The sequence below is a fragment of the Salvia miltiorrhiza genome, chromosome 4, assembly GCF_028751815.1.
Source record: "Salvia miltiorrhiza cultivar Shanhuang (shh) chromosome 4, IMPLAD_Smil_shh, whole genome shotgun sequence".
Lineage (NCBI taxonomy): Eukaryota > Viridiplantae > Streptophyta > Magnoliopsida > Lamiales > Lamiaceae > Salvia > Salvia miltiorrhiza.
In genome coordinates this window covers 6,466,383-6,487,794 of record NC_080390.1, presented here as the reverse complement: position 1 = coordinate 6,487,794, position 21,412 = coordinate 6,466,383, and the positions used below count along the sequence as shown (strand labels likewise).

Genomic DNA, 21,412 nt, shown 5'->3' with positions numbered 1-21,412 from the left:
GTCGGCACAAAAAAATAAGAGCAAAGAGGAAGCACCGGAGTTCTTGGATTACATGCCATCATCCAAACAAGATTAGAAAGTTAGCTTACAGACCAAAAAATACTATAAGCAAGCACCATAGCAACCACCACCTGCACAAAAACGAAAGAACCATAATTTCTCCCCCTTTTTGTCACAACAATGACAAAGAGCTAGTTGCCAGACCCATCAGAATCTTCATCCTTAGAACCTTCATCAGGTATTGCACCAGCAGGACCATTGCCGCGAAGCATTTACACGAGGCTGTCATATCAGCCCAAATTCCGCGAGCAATTTGAGCAGCTGTTCGAGGAGGATCATCATTGCCGCTAGAATCACCATTCTCATCAGTAAAATTGTTGTTCACACCTTCAATTTGAACAGGTGGTGAAGGTTGACCGTCCTCTACAGAGTGAGTATGGTCGGAGGCGTCAGAATCTTCGGAGCTCTTGGAGAGATAACTTCCCTTGAGAGAGAAATAGTGATACTCAATTTTGCCGCGGGAACCGAAATAAGGAGATGAAAGGTCTCTGATCTTGGGCTCTTTATCATACCAATGGGCTAAAATAGGAGAAGCCCAGTTGCTGCTTTTAGAAAGAGAAAACCCCAAAAGAATTAACCCATAGAAATTGAAGCCCAATATAGCTAATAAGACATGATCCATTCGCACAACACTTGAATGATCACAGGACCAATAAACACAAGTCTGATCAAGTTTGACTTGATTAACAGAAGATTGACCAGGATAAGCGTACTTCATATCTGCAAAGATAACACTTTTGAAGAGACTCCATTTGAAACATGAATAAGAACTGGTACTTATGCTAGAAGAATTCACAAAATAGCATAGTACCCATGTTTTCCTCAAGACGGATAGTCATAAGATACAGAGCCCCAGCTCTCCACGTAACTTCTCAAATCTTTCGGCATCCAACGGCTTCGTCAAAATATCCGCTATCTGTCTTTCAGTAGGCAAGAACTCCAAATTGAGAGTTTTCTCCTCTACCAATTCTCTAATAAAATGATGGTGAATCTCGATGTGTTTAGTATTAATCACCAGCTTGGGAAGACCTCTGATAGCATCTGTCTTCACGAGCTTTTTCATGTTTCTCAGGCTGGTATGTCCAAGTTTTTGATGCCATGTATCAGTATCATCTCCAAGAACCTGAATACATGAATTATCAGGAGATACAATGTAGCAATTATCACTTGATCGCTTGCCCGAGATATACTCCTCATCTCCATCTTTAACAATGCACTTATCTTTGTCGAAAATGACCGTCATTTGTTCATCGCAGAGCTGACTGATACTGATCAGATTGGCCTTCAAACCTTCAACTAGCATGACATTTTTTAGTTTAGGCATACCTGGAACATTCAAAGTACCTGTTCCTACGACCTTTGCCTGGACACCATCACCAAAAGTTACTCTTTCTTCAGAAATTATATGAATATCTTCCAGATGCTTCTCTTCTCCTGTCATATGTTTGGAGCAACCACTATCTAAATACCATGACCGATGAAAGCCAGACCAAAGAGAGTTGTGAACAACATATCCTCTGTTCATCCTTGGCCGATAATTTTGGGAATTTCTCATATTTTGGATGTCGCGTAGAAGAAATCGACATCTAGGTCTGATATGACCTCTCCTTCCACAGTAGTGACAAGTTGGAACGAAAGCTCTATTGTAGTTTTTCTTCGAATGAGCATTTTTATAAGCAGCTGGTCGAAGCACAGGTGGTTTAGGCGGCTGATCAACTGCGTTGGGGGGCGTGGCTTTAGCTTTTCCTCCATCATCTTTGGGAATCCATCCTTTTCCTTGAAAGCCTAATCCAGCTTTATTTCCAGAGCTTTGACTATTTTCCAGAATTTCGTCCAACTTTTCAGTCCCGGTATTCATCATTTTAACAAGTTTTTGATGATGCTCCAGTTCATCAATCTTAGATTTCATAGTCTGTCGAAGAGCCACCAGTTCAGCCTTTTGTTTTTCACAGAGATCCACAAGTTCATCACGTTCCTTCGAGACATTGCTAAGTTGAGTGGAAAGAGATTTATTCAGCTCAAGCACAGCTACACACTTCTTGTACATCAGTTCATAATTCTCTGTCAAGAAGCTTTCATCAATATCCTCATTATCACTTTCAGTCTCTTCCACAGTAACATCATCTGAAGAGGTACTTGGAGCGACTTCCTCCAATTTTGCAGTAAAGGCGACAACTTTTTCTTCAGAGTCAGAATCTACTCCAATTTTCAGGGGATCATCCTCAATATCCTCCTTCTTAGAAAGATCAGTAGAGCTTAGAAGAGCAACCGGTTCATCCTCTGAATCGCTCCCACTGTCATCCGTTTCATCATCACTTTGAGAAGCATTGAAGGATTTATTCTGCTTCTTTAATGTGTTGGCACACTCGGCTTTAATATGACCATACCCATGACATTCGTGGCATTGAATTCCAGATCTTGAAGCAGACCCTTGATCCTTCTTCCCTTGAGATAGTTGAAAGCTTTTTGCATTCTGAAAACCTTTGTTGCCCATATTATTCTTCCTGTACTTATTGAAGGCTTTACCAAAGTTCTTGGTGAATAGAGCAAGAGATTCAACCAAGTCATCAGAGTCGAATTTTGTGGAGTCCTTCTTGTTATTTCCGGAATCGGCGACAAAGGCGATACTCTTCTTTTTCTCAGATCTCTCTGGCCGAAGATTCATTTCGAACGTTCTTAAAGAACCTATGAGTTCTTCAAGCTTCATATCACTGACGTCTCTTGCTTCATCTATGGCAGTGAGTTTGTAGTCAAATCTTTCAGGTAGAGCACGCATCACCTTTCGCACAAGCTTTTCCTCAGGGATTCTTTCTCCAAGAGAGAAACTTTCATTAGCAAGAGCAAGTAGTTTGCCATGAAAGATGCTAATATCCTCATTCTCGTCCATCCTTAGTTCTTCAAACTTCGTAGCAAGTTGCTGGAGACGTTGTTTTTTAACCTTAGAATTCCCCTCATAAGTACTCATCAGAACATCCCACGCCTCTTTTGCGTTAGCACACATGGATATAAGAGCAAACACCTCCATAGTTACAGCATTCTGGATAGAATTCAGAGCTTTTTGATTGGCATTAGAAGCAGCCAATTCATTGAACGTCCACTTGATCCTTGGCTTGGGTTTCCCTTCCTCATCACAAGGAGCAGTCCACCCTTCTTCCACAGCGGTCCAGGCATTCTCATCAACCGCACGAATGAAGGAAGTCATTCGCATTTTCCAGTAGATATAATTGCTTCCATCAAGTAGGGGTGGTCTCACAACAGACCCACCTTCTCTTTGCAGCGCCATTAAACACACGAACACAGCAGCGGAAAGAACAGGATAGATACACCAGGAATCAACACCGATAACTTGGGTGATCCCGCTCTGATACCAATTGAAATTGTACCTATCCAACGATTAATTGTCTCGGCCACACACAAATAACGTAAGCAGCGAAACTTAAAGCAAAACGTGCGGAAAGTAAAGAACACAAGACACCAACAATGATTACCCAGTTCGGTGATAACACACCTACGTCTGGGGGGCCACGCCCAGTTCCAACAGTTCACTAGTGAAGATAAGAAATACAAAGGACTTACACGCGAAGACTCGATCTTCCTAGCCTCTATTTCTTCCCAAACCTTCACCTACGTGAACAAAAAGAGAGCAAGATAGAACTTACCCACAGAACGTGATTGCCTCTCAATCCACGTTCAAACCAACATCAAGAAACGCTCCTACAAGCCGGAGTACAGATGAACGAACATAAAACCAACTCACGCTTCCAAAGAAATAAGGAGTAAAGCAACAGCACACCCTCACGTATTGTATGCTCTCTAGATGCACGAAAATACTCTCTCAAAATAAGTAGAATAACGATGAGTGCAGCGGCAGCCTTCGATCGATGACGTCTCTTTAAATATGAAACCCTTGCCAAGAAGTAGAGAGCCCATGAACTGTCAAACCAAAACAACGTAGGGCCCATGTAGGGTTTCCATAAGGCAGCAAGTCCTAGGGTATGAGGACACCCTAAAGAAACGGACTCTTCAAGCAAAAGCAATATCTTAAAGATATATTTCCAAAAAAACTTCAAAAACCCGCAAGGAAACAAACCAGCAGAACCTTGCAACCGAACAAGCAACTCAACAAGAGACATTCTGTGAGACTTCAGCAGAAACTCCTTTTTATCTACACAATGACAATAATACTTAAGAGTATATAAATACTCTAACATTTAGTATTCAGGGTCTAGGGTTTTGAAAATATAATACTTTATATTGAATGAAGGTAAATATTTATATTAACATAAGTATACATTTGTGCGAACAAATGTATACCTTATGCTAATTAAAAGTAAATATTCCTATTAGGGTTCGTGATTGAGTGTTCAGGGTTTAGTATTCAGGATCTTAGGTTTTAGTGTTCAGGTTTTAGAAAATATAATATTTTATATTGAATGAAGGTAACTACTTATATTCATATAAGTATACATTTGTGTTAATTAACAAATGTATATTTTATACTATTAAAAGTAACTATTGTTTCTCAAAAAAAGTAACTGTTGTCTTAATAAAAGTAATTGTTCATTTGAAGAAATGTAATATTTCAAAATTATTATTATTATTTTTCATGAAAATTGTTATTTTCACGATGAAGAGAGGTTTATCACAAGAAATTATTACATTTACTTATGATAATTGTTATTTTTATTTATGAGAACTTATACTTTTAGTTATTTAATCCAATAATTATTGTTGCAAGCAAAAATAATTATTGATATAAAGATAAGTAATGCTATTTTTACTCACTAGAACTTGTAATTTTAGCTATTTGGTTAAGTAATTATTATCGTAAGAAAAAGTAATCATTGATGTAAAGAAAGGTAATGTTTTTGAAACATTAATTTTCTTCACAATAGTGTTTATTTTTGTTCATAAGAACTTTTACATTTAGTTATTTGCTCAAGTAATTATTTTTGTAAGTAAAAGTAATTATTGATGTGAAGAAAATTAATATTATTTTCACTCGCTAGTACTTTTGTTCTTAACTATTTGGTCAAGTAATTATTGTTTTTAGAAAAAGTAATCATGTATATGAAGAAATGTAATGTTTTAAAAATATTACATTTGTTCATGACAATTTATATTTTTAGTTATTTGGTCAAGTAATCATTATCGTAATAAAAAGTAATTATTAATATAAAGAAATGTAATGCTTTAAATTATTACTTTTTTCACGATAATTATTATTTTCTACTTATGAAAATTTTTACTTTCTAGGTATTTAGTCAAGTATTTTACTTTATGTATTAAAAAAATTGCAAAAATAAAACAAAAATAAACAAAATATAAATTAAGCCAAAAGATGGAAATTAAATAAAAAGAAAACTCAATAGAAACAAAAACAGAAAACGAAAATGCAAATACAAATTAAGGAAAGAGAATTAAAGAATAAATTATATAAAGAAAACAAAAAAAGGCTAAGAAAAAGAAAACAAGAAAAACACTAAAAAGGCCAAAAAAAAAAAGAATAAAATATGCAAAAATACGGCAAAGTGGGTTTCGAACACGATATTGCTAAGGCTTCCACTACACTAACAAGATATTTTCAAATATTCTACACAAATACTATTAATTGCTTTACGCCTGGACCCGCCCCATCTCAAGCCCACCTGCGCCCAGACCCACCCGACCCGCGACGTTGACCCGGTCTGACCACCCAAGACTAACCCCTGACTATTAAATTGGAAGTTCGAATAATTATGATAGAAAATGGAGAATCATTATGAGAGGAAAAGGAGAACTAGATCCTTATTTATTTTTACCAATATCATTTGTGAATTTGAATGGAAATGGATTCGAATTATAGTGTACCTAATTGGTTTGTTTAATTTTTATTAAACATACATTAATCAACAAAAGAATATATTGGAAAAATTTTAATCCACTTAATATTATATAATTGAATGTCTTGGTTTTTATTGTAAGTGCTGCTCACTTTTTCCTAACTTGCCAAACATTCACATGCTTGAAGATCATGTCTTGTTGAGAATTTTCTAATTGAAAAAAAAACCCACTAGGGGTGTGCACAAGGAGGATATATTATCCTTTCATTTTTTGTGTAATAATATTATCTCTTCTTGAAATGAAGAAAGAATGAAAAATAGTGAAAAAAAAATTGTAGAAAATGAGAAAAAAGAAAAAAGAAAAAGAGAATTTAAATGAGATAATATTATCCCTTATTTTCTTATGATAAATTTATCAATAAAAAGAAAACACATTCTAAATTTAGGAGAAAGAGAGATAAGTCCACATCAAATGGACCAAACGACACCATTTTGAATGAGTTGGCGAATGGATATATCCACGTCAAGAGAGTTAAGATCAGGACGATAAAAGAAGTAAGTATTATATAGAAAAAGATTATTACAATCCAAATTTACTTTTTTTTTTTTTTTTCTGGTTATGGTTATTATAAAACTATTCTTGAGGCATTCATTTTCGAAATACAAATATTTATACTAACCAAAATAATGACCTGTAAAAAAATATCCTTCAAAACTTTCATCCTACAAACGCTTGGAATTTGTAATTGTAACATAGAAAACAAAAACTTGCGTACTACGGCCACAATTATTAATCAGTACTCCCTCCGTCCCATCATGTTTTCTTTTTTATTGTCTCATTAATCTTATCATGTTTTTATTAGGGGTGTAATCGAGCCGAACCGAGCCGAATAGTGTCTTGTTCAAGCTTTGCTCGTTTAGCTAATCGAGTTGTTTGATTAATTATCGATCAAGCTTTAATCGAGTCGAATACAGTGCCGAGCCTAATCGAGCTTTTTAAATTTAAATTTTTATTTAAAATTTTAGTTATTTTCCTAATACATAAGTTAATTTTCAAATATATAAGTTATTTTATTCACAAAAATATAATATATTTACTATTTTCTTGTAAATAAATGATATTAATTAGATACTTAATCCAAATATTATTACATATAGTATAAAATATAGTAAGACATTTAATGAATAATCTTATGTTTTTAAGATAAATCACTTCACGAGCTTGTTCACGAGCTAACGAGCCGAGCATCGTCATGCTCAAGCTTGGCTTGTTTAGCTAAACGAGCTGTTCATTAAATTATCGAACGAGCTTTTATCGAGTCGAACGTCGAATAGCTCACGAGTAGCTTGGCTCGTTTACAGCCCTAGTTTTTATATTTGGCAATAATTTTACACTACAAATAATATGGCCTCACACCTTTACACATTTTTACTACATTAATTATACTCTCCTTAATAACCGTGTCCAAAAGAAATGGAACAAACCTAAAAATGGAACAAGCCTAATGGGACAGAGAGAGTATATATGACTATAAATTTATACTAGTTTTTTTTAGCATACTATAAATTTATAGTTTTTTTTAGCATACTATAAATTTATAGTTAGTTAAATTATACTCCAGCTGTTTTTTTTTTAAGTGTCCTATTAAGAAAAAATTCTTGTTTCTTTTCAGGTGTTCTATTTCAAAATTTGAGAATAAAAGAATGACAAAGTTCCTCTCTTATTCTTTTTCTTTAATATTATCATAATTTAGCAATTAAACTTTGAAAATAATAAATGCACAAAGGTCATATTTCATACTTTCTCGATATATATATTTTTTCTCAATATGATACCTAAAAAAAACAGATGAAGTATAGAATTTTATAATTCCAATTAAATATTCCCTCCGTCCACAAACAAATAGTCCTAGAATAGGACTAAACAAATTTTAATAGTAATAAGTTGAGAGTGGAGATGAGTTCTCACTTAAAAAGTAGGGTTAATAATGATAATTAACTATATTCTGAGTGGAAATTGAAGCCCACCGAGTAATAGAAAATTTTCAAAAATAGAAAGAGATTAATTTTTGTGGACGTTCCAAAATAACAAAAAAATGACTATTTTTTGTGGCATGATGGAGTATTAATTAATATTGTATGGTTATAGATTAATAGTTAGTGCACAAGTACATGATGATTAATCCTAGCTCTCCTTTAGTGTCAAAAAATGGGGGATAGTGGGTTGGTTAACTTGGTTTGTTTTCACAAAGTAAAGGGATAAAACTACACAAGGTAAAAGAATCAATAACAACAATATTCTCATTGAACAAGAATTTGAATATATTCATTGTCTCGGTTATAGGGGTTAGAGTTAGGTCAACAAGATATATTCCAAAAATGCAATCTGCAGAGCACATTTAGATGGGGTGGAAAGTGATCAAAAGCTTACATCGACTTAATTAGAGAATGCTATCTCATTCAGTAGCCTTTTAAGCCAGTAATCAGGCAAACTCCTGTAAACCAGCATCATGATCGCAGATCTTGCACATCAGCTTCCGGCAAGAACTATGTGATCAGGTCACCGTCATGTTCGATCAGAGGAATTAGAAGCTCGAGACTACTCTGGATGCAAAGAGAAGCCTGAGAGAAATAAATTTGCTTAGTTTAGCTCCACTACATAAACTATTCATCTAAACTCTCATAGATTGTGTTTTCAGCTTAGTCAGATATCAAAAGATAACCAATGCACGAGGGGGGCGGAGATTACATGTGCATCTGTACAATGAAAGCAATGATCCAGCTTGCAGCTATTAAGCAGAGAATAATAATCAGCTGGAAATCAATGGAGGGCAAGATTTTTGAGTCATCATTGCATAATTATCTATACTAATAGAAAAAGAGTCTAAGGCACAACTTGTGGATTGCCTATTTTACCCCTGTTATATATTTATTATTATATTTATAAAATATAAATCTATTTTGATATACATTTATTTTGTCACCCAAATCTATAAAGAATACTTTATATCTATCGCTATGGATAATGCTTATAAATAGAAATATCCATCCAATAAATTATCTAATAAAAGTAATTAATTAATAGATTTTTTTAAATAATAGATTACCAATTAAAATAACATTAATTACACGTACAACGTACGTTCTTTCTGCTAGCATTCATAAAAGAATAAATAGGGAGGCTTGGGAAAGAAAGGCAATAACAAGATTGTTATTTGATTCATTTCTAATTTCTAACTTGTTATCATTTTTATAGTTTTAAAATTTAATTGGATTTTACCCATTATTTGCTCTTTACTCTTATCAATTATTGGTACAGACTGCTTGTTAGAGTCCAGTTAGAACTGTGTAAGGTATGAGGCAACAAGGTGTAGGAGATTATAATGTGAAAGAATGAAGCTGCAAATGTTCTTCTAGAGTGGCAATTTAGTATGCGGTCTTGACAATGAGTTTTCTGGAAATATAGATGTAGATAAATTCATTAAATAAAGCTATCTTTTGCTCATCATTTTTCCCCATCTCCTTATTATTTTGGACATACTGCCTGTTCCAACAAGACTATATATTACTTGCAAGTGAGATTGAGGTAAGTAGTAGCATATGGCAGTTTACCCTTGTTTTGCTTGAAAACGGAACAAAGGTCTATCAAAACATATTCCAAATTTTACGATAGGACTTCCCTAATAAACACCAGATAGAGAAATATGTTCACATCCCTAATAAAAATTTCGAGTTTTTAAACAGCCACTTCAGAAATACCTGATCACATCACTGACACTCCGGAGGAAATGCGAAGCTTGGAGTCAGCACCACCACTAACCACACTATCACCTTTCCACCAATCAGCACACAAAACCTGAATTGGTAAGATATCATTTAGAAACTATTACATGTTTACATTTATAGAAAAATTCATATATGGAGCCAAGGTTTGAAGAAGTACCTTGTCTCCGTGTGTGTCTATTACAGACAATGGCCACTGCAGAAGATAGATGATTCAGAATCCAAGTATAAATACTAGCATGATATAGAAGGAACTGAAATGACTACATACCGCAGTTCTCAGATCCCACAGCATAACTTTTCCATCATATGATGCAGAGGCTAAGTGATACCATGATTTATCATGCCATTTGCAAGAAGATATCCAAGAATTATGTGATGAGAATTGGAATATAGGAGACAGAGTTCCTGGTTTGCGAGGATCCCATACTCGAAGAACAGGATCAGAACTACCAGCAGCAATAAGGGCACAACTCTCACCTCCAATACTAAGAGAGTTAATAGCCTTGCCACAGGACTAAGAGCAGATAAAGAGAAATGCTATCAATCACTTGACAATAATGAATTCATTTGCAGGCAATATCTTATTTGAAAAAATTAAAGCCATTGCATCAAAGATTTACAAAGTTTTCTGCCAGCGGAACACCTTTTTCCAATATAATAAGACACATAAATGCACATAAACGGAAGTATGCACATGTATACTCCAAAAAGTTTCTTCAAGCTTATTTAGTAGATAGCACGACACAAACATGGCACAAAAATAACAAGATAGTGTTTAGGCTTATCGTGTCGTTATCATGTCAACGCGATATTAATTTATAATTTTATAATTAATTTGTTATGGAGGGTTTAATAATTCTCTTATTGTGTAATATCATATCATATTATAACGTGTCGTTATGGAGTAATTATTTTAAATAAATTTTTATTTAGTACACACAAAATTGTGTTCATGTCGAGGAGATGCTTGTTGTGTTCTCTTCGTGTTTGGATTTAACATGTTGTGTTGCTATCGTGTCAAAACACGAGACGGTAACACGAATTTCCAGCCCTAGGATTTACAAAATACCAAGTCATCCTTCCAGAGCTCAAGTTAGAACCCATGTTAGCAGACCCTTTGATATGAGGAATAAAACATGGCTCTATTTCCATGTAAAATCATCTTGCAAATCTTTCAATGAAGTGACATGAAATACAGTACTAAAAAAATAATAAGAACCAGTAGCCATATTATGCTAAATACTACTATAGAAGAATAGAAAGAAATATATAGGCCTCCAAAATTAACCTAATTATGAATGAGCATTCTTTATTAAGACAATCAACATAATTATCAACCTAATAGTGGCGAATGTGGGTAGGGAATAATAAAGTCTCACTCACCATGGTGAAAGAGTCCTTCCCCGTCTCAACATCCCATCTTCTGATAGAATGATCCCAAGAGCCTGAATAAATTGTTTCACGTTGCGGCCAGACAACAGAAGATACACACTGTGTATGTCCCACTAGTGTTGTTAAAGCTTCACCCTGTACAAAAATATGACAAACTAGGTCACATGCAGTGAGGTGTGGGATAGGCCAACACATGAGATATACAAGAGTTTTTTAATTTGTAAAAATGATCATACATTTTGGGGATCATTGTTAGAAACATTTACTAAGGCTAGTGATTACTCTTCATGTAATCAAACTAGGGAACAGGAATCAAGAGAAAATCAGTCTCATTAAAGTAGCTTTTGAAAGCCCCCCGAAACCAAAATAGGACAATGATTCCTCTATTTTCATTTACTACCCCAACCCCATTAATCAACTTAATTCCAATTATTATCCACCTCCTCAATCATTCTAATTATCATTTCCATTGAATAATTCGAACAAGTGCCCACAACTACACCAACTTGACGACTGGTAGATAATTATTAGATGGCGGCCATCCTTTTTACCTTATCCAAAAATACTAATTGCTAACTTAAGGACAAAACATATGAGATAAAATAATGTTCAAACCAACCCATTAAATGGCTATCAAGTTAGCCTTATCCAAAAAGATAAAACAAATCAAGTTCAGCATAAATTTACATATGGATAAACGTAACTACCATAAACACCACTGCAAAACAAATAGAGAAATTTTTAAGATTTTCTGGTTCAGATAACCTCCCACTATATATACGACCTACCACCATCACCGAACATTTTTTTGTTATTCCCTGATCAAAATTTTAGATAATTCAGCAGGCAAGGATGGTTAATGAGCAGGAGATAAGTTCATGTCTATAACACATATACTTTTTTTCCACAACAATTGTTCAAGTTGATAGCTTTTTAAGTTCTATATTATGATGACAATGGTCTACCTCTGATAGAGCCTCCTTATCTTGACCACCCTTTTTCCTCTTCTTCACTGAAACTGAGTCCTCGGGGTCGTTAGCAGTTGTGTTCCATAAGTTGATAGTACAATCCCAAGAACCAGAACACACCTAAAAAAGAAAATAAGAACACCATGGGAAAGGATCAACGTCATATGAAGCATTAAATCATTATGAATAAGAAACTAAAAAGCAAAAAACAAATACCACATCACCGGAGGGTATTGCTGCAATACTCTGAACAGCATCAGTATGACCCCGCAATACCTTAACTGATCTAATCTTCTTTGTTTGATCAATCGGATCCTCTTCACCAAACTTTCAGCAAGACAAATAGTCAGCAATCATCTAAGCACAGAAAATAGCATAAATGAGCCAGATTAACTGAGGAAATGAATACCTTCCACAACCTCAACGTTCTGTCCTTTGAACCAGTAGCAACAACTTGACCGACAATACTATCAACTATAGAGGAAACAGCCTTTTCAATGATCGTATACAGATTAAATAGGCATGTTTCCAAAATAAATCATCAAAATAATGTTAAAAAGCATCTCTCAATATCCTAGGGAACTAGTTTTCCAAATTCTTAGTGTTGCTGATGTATTATATCTCAAGAGGCACAGGAAAGAGGAGATTATGTATAGCGTTTGATTTTCAAGCCCTAACAGTAAAAATGTAAGTCATTAAAATGGCTTCGCAGAGCTTTATACCAGAAGCTCAATTACGCCACTTACATACAGTTTGTGATGAGCAGTAAGCAGTCAAATTTCAGTAGGGATCAGAAGTAGGATCCTACTACATACAACACTGAAAGTAACTTTCCATATTTGTTGTCAAAAGACTTTAATTTACTCCTACAAAAATGGTTTCAACTAATGCACTTACAGCATATGCATAACCAGAATTTTCTGTAAAGTATTTATATATTGTAAAAGTAAAAAAGGAAAAAGAAGAGAAAAACTAAAACTATTTCAGAGCTCATCTCAGAATATTCACGAAGAAATCTTATCTTGAACAAGAAAGAACCCCCTTGGTACCTTTGGGCATCAGATTACACACAGAAGTCAAGGGGCCAGAATGCCCATCTAATACATGTGTACAAATTCCACCAGCCTTCCATACTCTAAGAATCAAGACAATAATACTGCATCAGGGAATCATAGAAAACCAAATGGAAAAGATATTAATAAGTAGGTTTTGCAATTTTATTAAGTTACCTTCCCAAATCATCATAACATCCGGTCAAAATGTACCTAATGGATAAAGCAGAAATTGTATCATTTCTCATGTGTGTAGATGTGTAAAATTCTTTAAATCATATCACTTCATTAGGGTGGATGGTTTTAAATAATATTCATGTATTAAGGGAACATTTAGTGCGGTTTAGATGCATACCCATCATTAGAACCATCAACTGCACTGACCCAGTCATCATGCAAAGAAGGCTCCTCTTGATTCCTAGGAGCTACAGCTTTAATATATTCAATTTCAAGTACTTTTTCCTATCAAAAAATCACAAATCATCAGTAAATAAACAACACACAGACATGTACAGATATATTTGAAATTTGTAACATTTTATCATGCTTAATGGGAGAAATTACCATGAAAAGAGGCAGTATAACTTTTTTCTGCACTCAAAAGAAAACATCCTATGTTGTCCAGCTTTGAAAAGAAGTACTAGTATTTCTCAAAAAATTTACCTTTATGTTTTAGCTTTCTTAGTTGTACGGCCTAGACCAGCCCACACCATTCTATAGTGGACTGCCTAAACCACCAAAATCGTGAAGGGTGATTGTCCAAAAACTCAAAATTGAGCAAAAACGAAGTATTTCTTTCCAGTCTGATGCAATAAATACGAGCCAATTCAGCAGTTAACCCAAAGCCCCAAATAATTGTCACATTCTCTTTTTACTCCTAAACTGTAATATCATATTTCACCATAATCCAAATATCAAAATTGGCAGTATAACAGTTAGCAGTAAGTACCTCTGAAGTAATTAAGGCCAAAAAAGAAAAACAGAACTTACAGCAGAAATGCCTTTGGCAAGAAGGAACTCTTCAAGTGACATGCGAACCAGCTCTCCATCAATGAGAAAATCAAAAGGCTCCGTTGTCCAATCCGCATTCGCTGATATATAAAATCATAATCGAAGTTTATACGATCCGATCGGTCGACTGACTGAGTTTCTCTCCAACATTCACCCAAAATTGTAAAAATACAAAGAAATAGACATTGAAAGAAAGAACGTGAGTACATGTGAGGAGGAGATTGTTGACGAGTGCAGAGAGGCCGAAGCGAGTGAGATTGGCAGGTATGGAGATAGAAGCTTGCTGCACTTTGTACGGCTGTTGTAGCTTCGTTATGAAGCGCACTTGAACCTGCTTAGCTTCTCCTTCTTCGTCTGGGTGAATATCCATGGCGCTTTTTCCGTGCAGGTGTTTGTGTTTGTGAGGAGAGAGAGGGCAGGTTGATGAAATGTCGTGTCGGTGAATATCCTTCTTTCGGGTGCTTGGTTGATGAAATGTTCTTTGACAATCGTTTGCATATCGACAATCATTTCCACAATTCTCTCGAAGTCTCCATCGGACGAAGAAGAAGGGGAAAATAAAGTCGTTTTGGTATGTGGGAAGGATGAAGAAGACGAAGAAGAAGATGTCATTTTTCCTATGTGGAAAAAATGAGAGAGGAAAGGAGAAATGGAAATGAATTCGAGAGAAGTGATGTAGGAGTGTGGTGAATGGTGATAAAAAAAAAAAAAAAAAAAAGGAGAAATTAAAATGGGTCACTGCTAGGGCTGGGAATCGGGTCGGGTTCGGGTACCCTATTCGAAAAAATCGGGTACCCGAACCCGAAAATCCCCTAAACCCTATACCCGACCCCAACCCCGAAATTGAAATCGGGTACCCTAATACCCGAGTCGGGTATTCGGGTACCCTAAATTACCCGAGTCGATTCAGTTTCTCGTTTCCAGTTTCCAATTTCCATCGAAGAAATCAAAACTCACAACGAAATTCCACCAAAATTCAACCCCCACCGTCGATTTGTATGCATCTTAGTTTGAACCTTTATGCATCTAAAATATGAATATTTTGATAATATAAAATATATATATATATATATATATATATATTTAATATATGAAAATATTTTTCGATTTTACCCCTGCCCAGATTTTTGTCTTGAATTGCCTTGAAGCTTCTTGCCTCACAATCTCAATGCACCTCTTATCCAAATCATATGGTCAAGAATTGGTCCTACTGATCTACCATAAGCTTGGATACTACAAGAACCCAACCCTGTATATATATATATATATATATATATATATATATGTCAGAAACGATCACCTACCCACCGTGGGCATGCATAACATGCCCACTATGATGTGGCAATTGTAATTATAGTAAGATAATTTTAATTAAAGTAAGATTTATTAATTCTCTTTCTTAATTAAAATTGTCACATCAGTGGTGGGCATGTTATGCTTGCCCACGGTGGGTAGGTGATCGGTTTTGATATATATGTATATATTTTACTTTAGGGGAGGGGGGAGAGGTGAGATTTGATCTCTGAACCTCATTGTTCGTAGACAAAAGTTCGCACTGCTTGGTATCCCCTTGAGGACAAATGTAATACTCCCTCCATCCACTAATTCAAGGCCTACTTTCATTTTTGGTCCGTCCACCAACTCAATGCCTATCTATTTTTAGTAAGTTTTTATTCATATTTTAATTGGTGGGTCCCAATAATCAATACATTTTTTCTCCACTCAACTAATAAATAATACACTTAGTGGGTCCCTTTCTCCACTCAATCAATAAACAATACATTTTGTGGGTCCCTTTCTCCACTCAACTAATAAAAATACACTTTTCTTAAAACTCGTATTTTTTCATGTAGGCCTTGAATTAGTGGACGGAGGGAGTACTATTTTTTATTCACGGAACATTTTTCTCGATGAAATGGATATGAACTTTTTAAAAAAATTGTATTTAATAGGTGAGGAGGAATTTTATAAATTTTTAAAAAAATGATGATAGTTAATGAATTTTTATAATTCATTAATAATAATATCTGTAAATATGAAGTAGTACCCTCGTAGGCAGTGATGTCAATCCAACCCGAAACATGTGGGCTGACCCGATTAGATCGAGAATCTGAGGAGTTAGGATTGAAAATTTTCAATTCGATAAAATTACAACTCAAATAGCTCGTAATCGAATAGCCCAACATCCGATAGAGTTGGCCAGAAAATAGCCCCCGAACCCTATAGGATTGACTCGAAAATAATGTGTTCGTCTGATTATATGAAAATTTTCAACTTTATTACTTGGCTTCTGAAAATTAGAATAACAAGATTTTATTTTATTTTCAAAAGTTTGTTAAATGTAGTTTGATTCAATATTAGAAAGTCATATTCATCATTTCATTTATTTTTGTTTTTAATTCAATACTTAACATAGACGATGAATCGCAGTCAGTTGGTAAGACGCTTCTCCTCCGACCAAAAGGTTGGGGGTTCGAGTCACCTAGTAGGCTAGAGTGTGAGTGTGTTTTTCCTTTTCTTGGATGTAATAATTTTTTTTAAAAAAAATCAATGCTTAACATAAAACCTTAGATGTAAAAAATAGAAAACTATAATCATTTAACAAGAATGTGCTTGTTTCTATATATCTAAGAGTTGCATATTAATCGATGTTGAAATGTCACTTATTTATGTGTGAATTTATTTGTTACAAATATAATATTATCAATAGAAATATATTCCCTCCGTTTCATTATTGAAGACACACTTTACTTTTTAGGTTGTCCCACGTAACAAAACACATTTTCATTTTGAGTTAAAATTAAGTTCTAATTAAAACTTAATTAATCATCTAACTAATTAATCTATAAATATCAAAACCCTAAACATTTCACTCTCATTCATCACACTCTCTACTCTCCTCATGCGCCGCCCTCCGGAAGGACGCCGCTAGGGCGGCCAAGGAGACAGACGAGAAGATCCTCAACGGCCGAACCCTACGCGTCTCGATCGCCGCCGACAACGTGCGCGCGATGAAGTTTATTAAAAATAAGGTGTACAAGGACAAGAGGAGATTAGGGGCATTAGTCGAACGAGTGCCCGCGAAATTTTTTGGGACTGAGGGAGCGATCGCCATAGCTGAAGAAAGGGAGGCGACAGGGTAGCGATGGAGGTGGAGAGAAGAGTAGGGGGAGGGATTTTGAAGGGGAGAAGAAGGAACGTGAAGATGAAGGTAAGCTGGAGATAAAGAATTGGGTGTGGGTGGTGGATGGAGGAGTAGCAACAAAGCGGAAGATATGTTAAAAATGGTGCAAAAACGACAACAAAAACGGTGGGCACTGTTTTTGCACCGAGATGGCCATTTTCGCTCTGAAAATTTCGACAAAAATGGCAATGGAAACGGTGGACGCCATTTTTGCACTTTTTCATTAACAAAAAAAGTGGGAGACGGAGTTGGTCGCCGTTTTCGTTCAAGATAGAGTTATATTCGAGTTTTTCTTTGTATTTTCGAGTTTTGTACTGTATTTTTCCATGTGCCTAGTTATAGGTCATTTTGTTGGCCTATCAGTCACCTCTCTTCACCCTATTTTCATATTTTTAAATTTTTAGCTTCAGAATTCATTGCTTTCAGGATATTTACGGCTTAGATTTATTTTCTACGAATTGAAGATTTCAAGGGCATGTTTGTTGGACTGTATAATGGCAATATTGATTAATAACCCGATGTAATCTGTATGTTTGGTGCCTTGGGTATGCTTCTCACGAAGCCCAGGAAAAGGGCTTGGCTCGGTCAAATATCACTATTCAATCAGGCTTACCCAGCCGCCCACTCCCCTCCAATACAGTTTCCAGCCTGCATCGAAATTTGAAAACTTTCTAAATTTCCCTTCGTTCTTTCCATTCAAAATTCTCCTTTTTGAAATCACGCAGCGCCTTTTTGAAATTTTGGTTTCCACGAAAAATCTCTTCATCTTTGAAGCCGAGCGCCGCTCCAGACAGAATTATCGGAAGGAATGAGCGTTCCAGAAGCTCTAATCTTTGAGGTACACATGTATGCTCTTGTTTTCCCCAAATTGGGGACCTTTTTGGTTGTGTGTATGGCTTCTGCTTTCATAAATAATTTTGAAATTGGTTTCGTCTCTTTCGCATTTTCGGCGTCGATTTTTTATGCAAAATGTTATGTCTAAAAATAGCCATGAATCATGCTTTACAATTCGAGAATTAGGTTTTGTTGGTTAGACCTCTTGCTAGGGATACCCATATGTGTTGAGTTTTGGTACAAATTATTTTCGTACCATGTCAAGTTTTTAGAGGTTTTGTTGTAACGTGCCCTCACGCTTTATCTCTGTATATCTGTTTCAGACACCACTGCTACCGGGACGCCATTATTGTTGCTGAAAAACTTGGTAGGCCATTCTCTCACAAATTCAAACTCGAGTATTGTTTTTGCATATAATTGATTTTGGATCGATGCTTTTTAATTATTTGTTGGTTGCCTGATGTCTTTGTTTTTTTTCCCCTGTTTGCGAATTGTATTAATTTGGTGGCATTAAGAGAGTTTAAATGCAAGGCAAAAATAATATTGTTGGATGAATGTTGATTACACATGGTCTTCAAATAGAGTTATTTATGCACTAAGCATCAATCTGGTGTGTGTTTGCAGATGTATTAACGTGATATGATTTCCATTGTTGTTGCTTATTTCATATGGCTGATTCTGGAATTTAGTTGTCGTATTTCATGAACTGATTAGATTAGGCTTACAATTGTGGTTAAATTTGTGGGTCAAATACTGCAGATTGGGGGTAATTTGATCACATTTGGTCTGTCATGTCTGGGGGGGAGGTATCCGCGAATCTGAAGTCGTATATATGCTCCTGCGGGAAGTGATGCGTCACCATTTGATTCAATTAGCTATAGTTGTTGTGTATGTTGGTAAACTAACCTCAAGAAAAAGAAGGAGTGTAGGGCCAGCTTCTACATATGGCAAGATCTCGCGTATGCCTGCTCAGGTTAGGCACTTAGAAAGACTAATTGGTGAAAATGATATAGACTGTATTTCAAACCTTCGAATGGACCATAATACCTTTGGTCGAATGTGTCATATACTAAGGGATAGGGGGGATTACTGGATGGGGATTATGTTCTCGTGGAGGAACAGGTTGCGATGTTTCTCTCGGTTCTAGCCCACCACAAAAAGAATAGAGTAGTAGGCTTTGATTTTTGGCGGTCAGGACAAACAATATCACATTACGTGCACGCGGTATTGGGTGCTGTTCTGCGTTTACACGAGACATTTTTAGCAAAACCCGAAGCTGTTAGAGATGATTGCACAGACGCAAGGTGGCAATGGTTCAAGGTATGCAATATCACATAAAGAGAGGTTATAAAGAATAACATTTCAGCATTCTGAATTTTATCCCATTTGTTTGCATTGATTAAAGTGATTTATATTTTTTCTTAGGGTTTTTTAGGAGCTTTGGATGGCACATACGTGAATGTTTTGGTTAGCAATACGGACAAGCCGAGATACAGGACAAGGAAATGTGAAATCTCCACAAATATTTTAGCCGTTTGTGATAGGAACTTGCAATTTGTTTATGCTTTGTCTGGATGGGAAAGCTCAGCGTCAGATAGTAGGATCTTACGAGATGCTTTAAACAGGCCCCACGGCTTGAAAGTGCCCATGGGTACACCAAAGCTCCTGCCTTTATTACTTTATGGATTATTAAATATATGTTTCCATCTTCTATGTTAATAATGTACTAATTCGAACCTTGTGTTTGTTGACTTGGTTTGTGGCTAGGGAATTATTATTTGGCAGACAATGGTTACGCAAATTGCGAGGGATTTCTTACCCCGTTCAAGGGAGTTCGATACCACTTGAAGGAGTGGGGACCCTTGGCTGCCCGTCCACAAAATAAGGAGGAGCTCTTTAATCTTAGGCATAGCAAGGCACGGAATGTAATCGAAAGGACTTTCGGAATACTTAAGATGCGATGGGGAATTCTCAGATCTAATACGTTCTATCCTATAAACATCTAAAACAGATTAATAATGTCGTGTTTTTTTATTAAATAATTTCATTCGTAAGGAGATGACGGTTGACCCAGTGGAGCTTCAATTTGATTCGATGGATGAGCCCAATGATGGTGTAGGGGCTGATCACGAGGAGTTTGTACAGACGACTGAGTCTTCACCTCAATGGAATGCGAAGAGGGAAGAATTAGCAGACGAAATGTGGTTGCAATATTTAAATACTAATTAGGTGAATATAGTCTAGTACATGTGTGTATATATTCTCACTGAGTTCTACTTTTGCTTGCAAAATTGATCTTGGTATGTTTTTCTATGCTTTTATAAGCTGCTGGAGTTAAGTGCAATATTCTGAAATTGGGGGACCAAAGTGGGAAAATCAGTGCATAGAGTTAGTTATTCTAACTAACTCATAGATACAACTTATGCTGCAGTTTTGCTGGAGATTTTGTAGCGACTCATATCTTTATATAAAAGTAGATATCTATTGTAATAACTAGTTTGATGCACATGTTTTCATCTTCTAGTTTTCACTCTTGTGGTTGAGTTGAGAAGAAATATCTGGAGTGGGGTTAAATATAGTTGTTTGTTTTTGAGCTTGAGGCTATAAGGACCGTATTTTCCCTGTTTCTTGATAATAAAGTGATCACTTCTTTTCTCCGTGGATGTAAGTCATTTTGGCTGAACCACATAAGTTATTGTGTGTTCTTTCTGTTTTCATTTGATTGTTAAAATCTACATGGTGCTATTCTTTAGCTTTCTTTAAGTTGATGATTTTATGTCTATGTGTCTACATCGATATATTTTTTCACTAATTAAGACATAATTTGTATTGACAGGATGGCTTCTAGTTCGGAAGTATCGGCTAACACCCCACTTTGCAGCTGCCGCAAATATAGAATGCGTCTGTCGTGTGCTGGTCCTGGTTCCATGAATCCGGGACGCTATTACTACAAGTGTCCTAGTGGTATCCCGCACAATAAGGACTTTATGTGGTGGGATGAGTACCATGGTATCGTGAATCGTATTCCGCAGCAGAACCGTATGCCCGCCGTATCTGGAGCTGGGCTGGAGTTGGAAAACAGCCGTGGTGAATTTCATCCACCTCGTGGCTATCTGGAGCTTCACTTCAAAATTCTGATGTTGTCCGTTTTGTTGCTGGTGACTGGTTTTTTCATGGGCAAGTTCATGTAGGGATCTGTTAGGTGTTAGGTTTTAATTTGTTGTGTCAAAAAATTGTGTGGATACTTTGGTGAATGCATTTTGGCTCTAGAATGTGTGATATATAATTATGATGTTTTAGGCA

The 21,412-nt window shown here is 35.8% G+C and overlaps 2 protein-coding genes across 10 annotated transcripts; one reads left to right on the top strand and one right to left on the bottom strand.

The window, feature by feature from the left end:
• Positions 1-8,157: 8,157 nt before the first annotated feature.
• Positions 8,158-14,761, bottom strand: LOC131022464 (ribosome biogenesis protein WDR12 homolog). Of its 7 annotated transcripts, none has more exons than XM_057951952.1 (13): positions 14,299-14,758; positions 14,071-14,171; positions 13,436-13,542; positions 13,258-13,293; positions 13,078-13,163; positions 12,438-12,502; positions 12,245-12,355; positions 12,026-12,148; positions 11,052-11,195; positions 9,937-10,182; positions 9,826-9,861; positions 9,642-9,738; positions 8,158-8,504 (listed from the first exon to the last, which is right to left on the bottom strand). In XM_057951952.1, exons 1-12 carry the CDS (start codon positions 14,459-14,461, stop codon positions 9,646-9,648), a joined length of 1,311 nt encoding a protein of 436 aa, XP_057807935.1. In that variant the 5' UTR covers positions 14,462-14,758; the 3' UTR covers positions 8,158-8,504; positions 9,642-9,645. The 7 variants fall into 7 exon arrangements, with proteins under 7 accessions (XP_057807935.1, XP_057807939.1, XP_057807938.1 ...); XM_057951956.1 differs by having other exon boundaries at positions 8,158-8,696; positions 14,299-14,757; XM_057951955.1 differs by having other exon boundaries at positions 8,158-8,671; positions 14,299-14,757.
• A 2,964-nt stretch (positions 14,762-17,725) lies between these two features.
• LOC131022463 (uncharacterized) lies at positions 17,726-21,412 on the top strand. 3 transcript variants are annotated; one of them, XR_009101301.1, is made up of 6 exons: positions 17,726-18,113; positions 18,433-18,476; positions 18,734-19,429; positions 19,535-19,760; positions 19,877-20,338; positions 20,946-21,412. XR_009101301.1 is itself a non-coding variant. In XM_057951950.1 (6 exons), the coding sequence occupies exons 3-5, from the start codon at positions 19,238-19,240 to the stop codon at positions 20,113-20,115; spliced, it is 657 nt and encodes a 218-aa protein (XP_057807933.1). In that variant the 5' UTR covers positions 17,727-18,113; positions 18,433-18,476; positions 18,869-19,237; the 3' UTR covers positions 20,116-20,338; positions 20,946-21,412. The 3 variants fall into 3 exon arrangements, 2 of the variants coding, with proteins under 2 accessions (XP_057807933.1, XP_057807934.1); XM_057951950.1 differs by having other exon boundaries at positions 17,727-18,113; positions 18,869-19,429; XM_057951951.1 differs by lacking the exon at positions 20,946-21,412 and adding an exon at positions 20,435-20,766 and having other exon boundaries at positions 17,727-18,113; positions 18,869-19,429.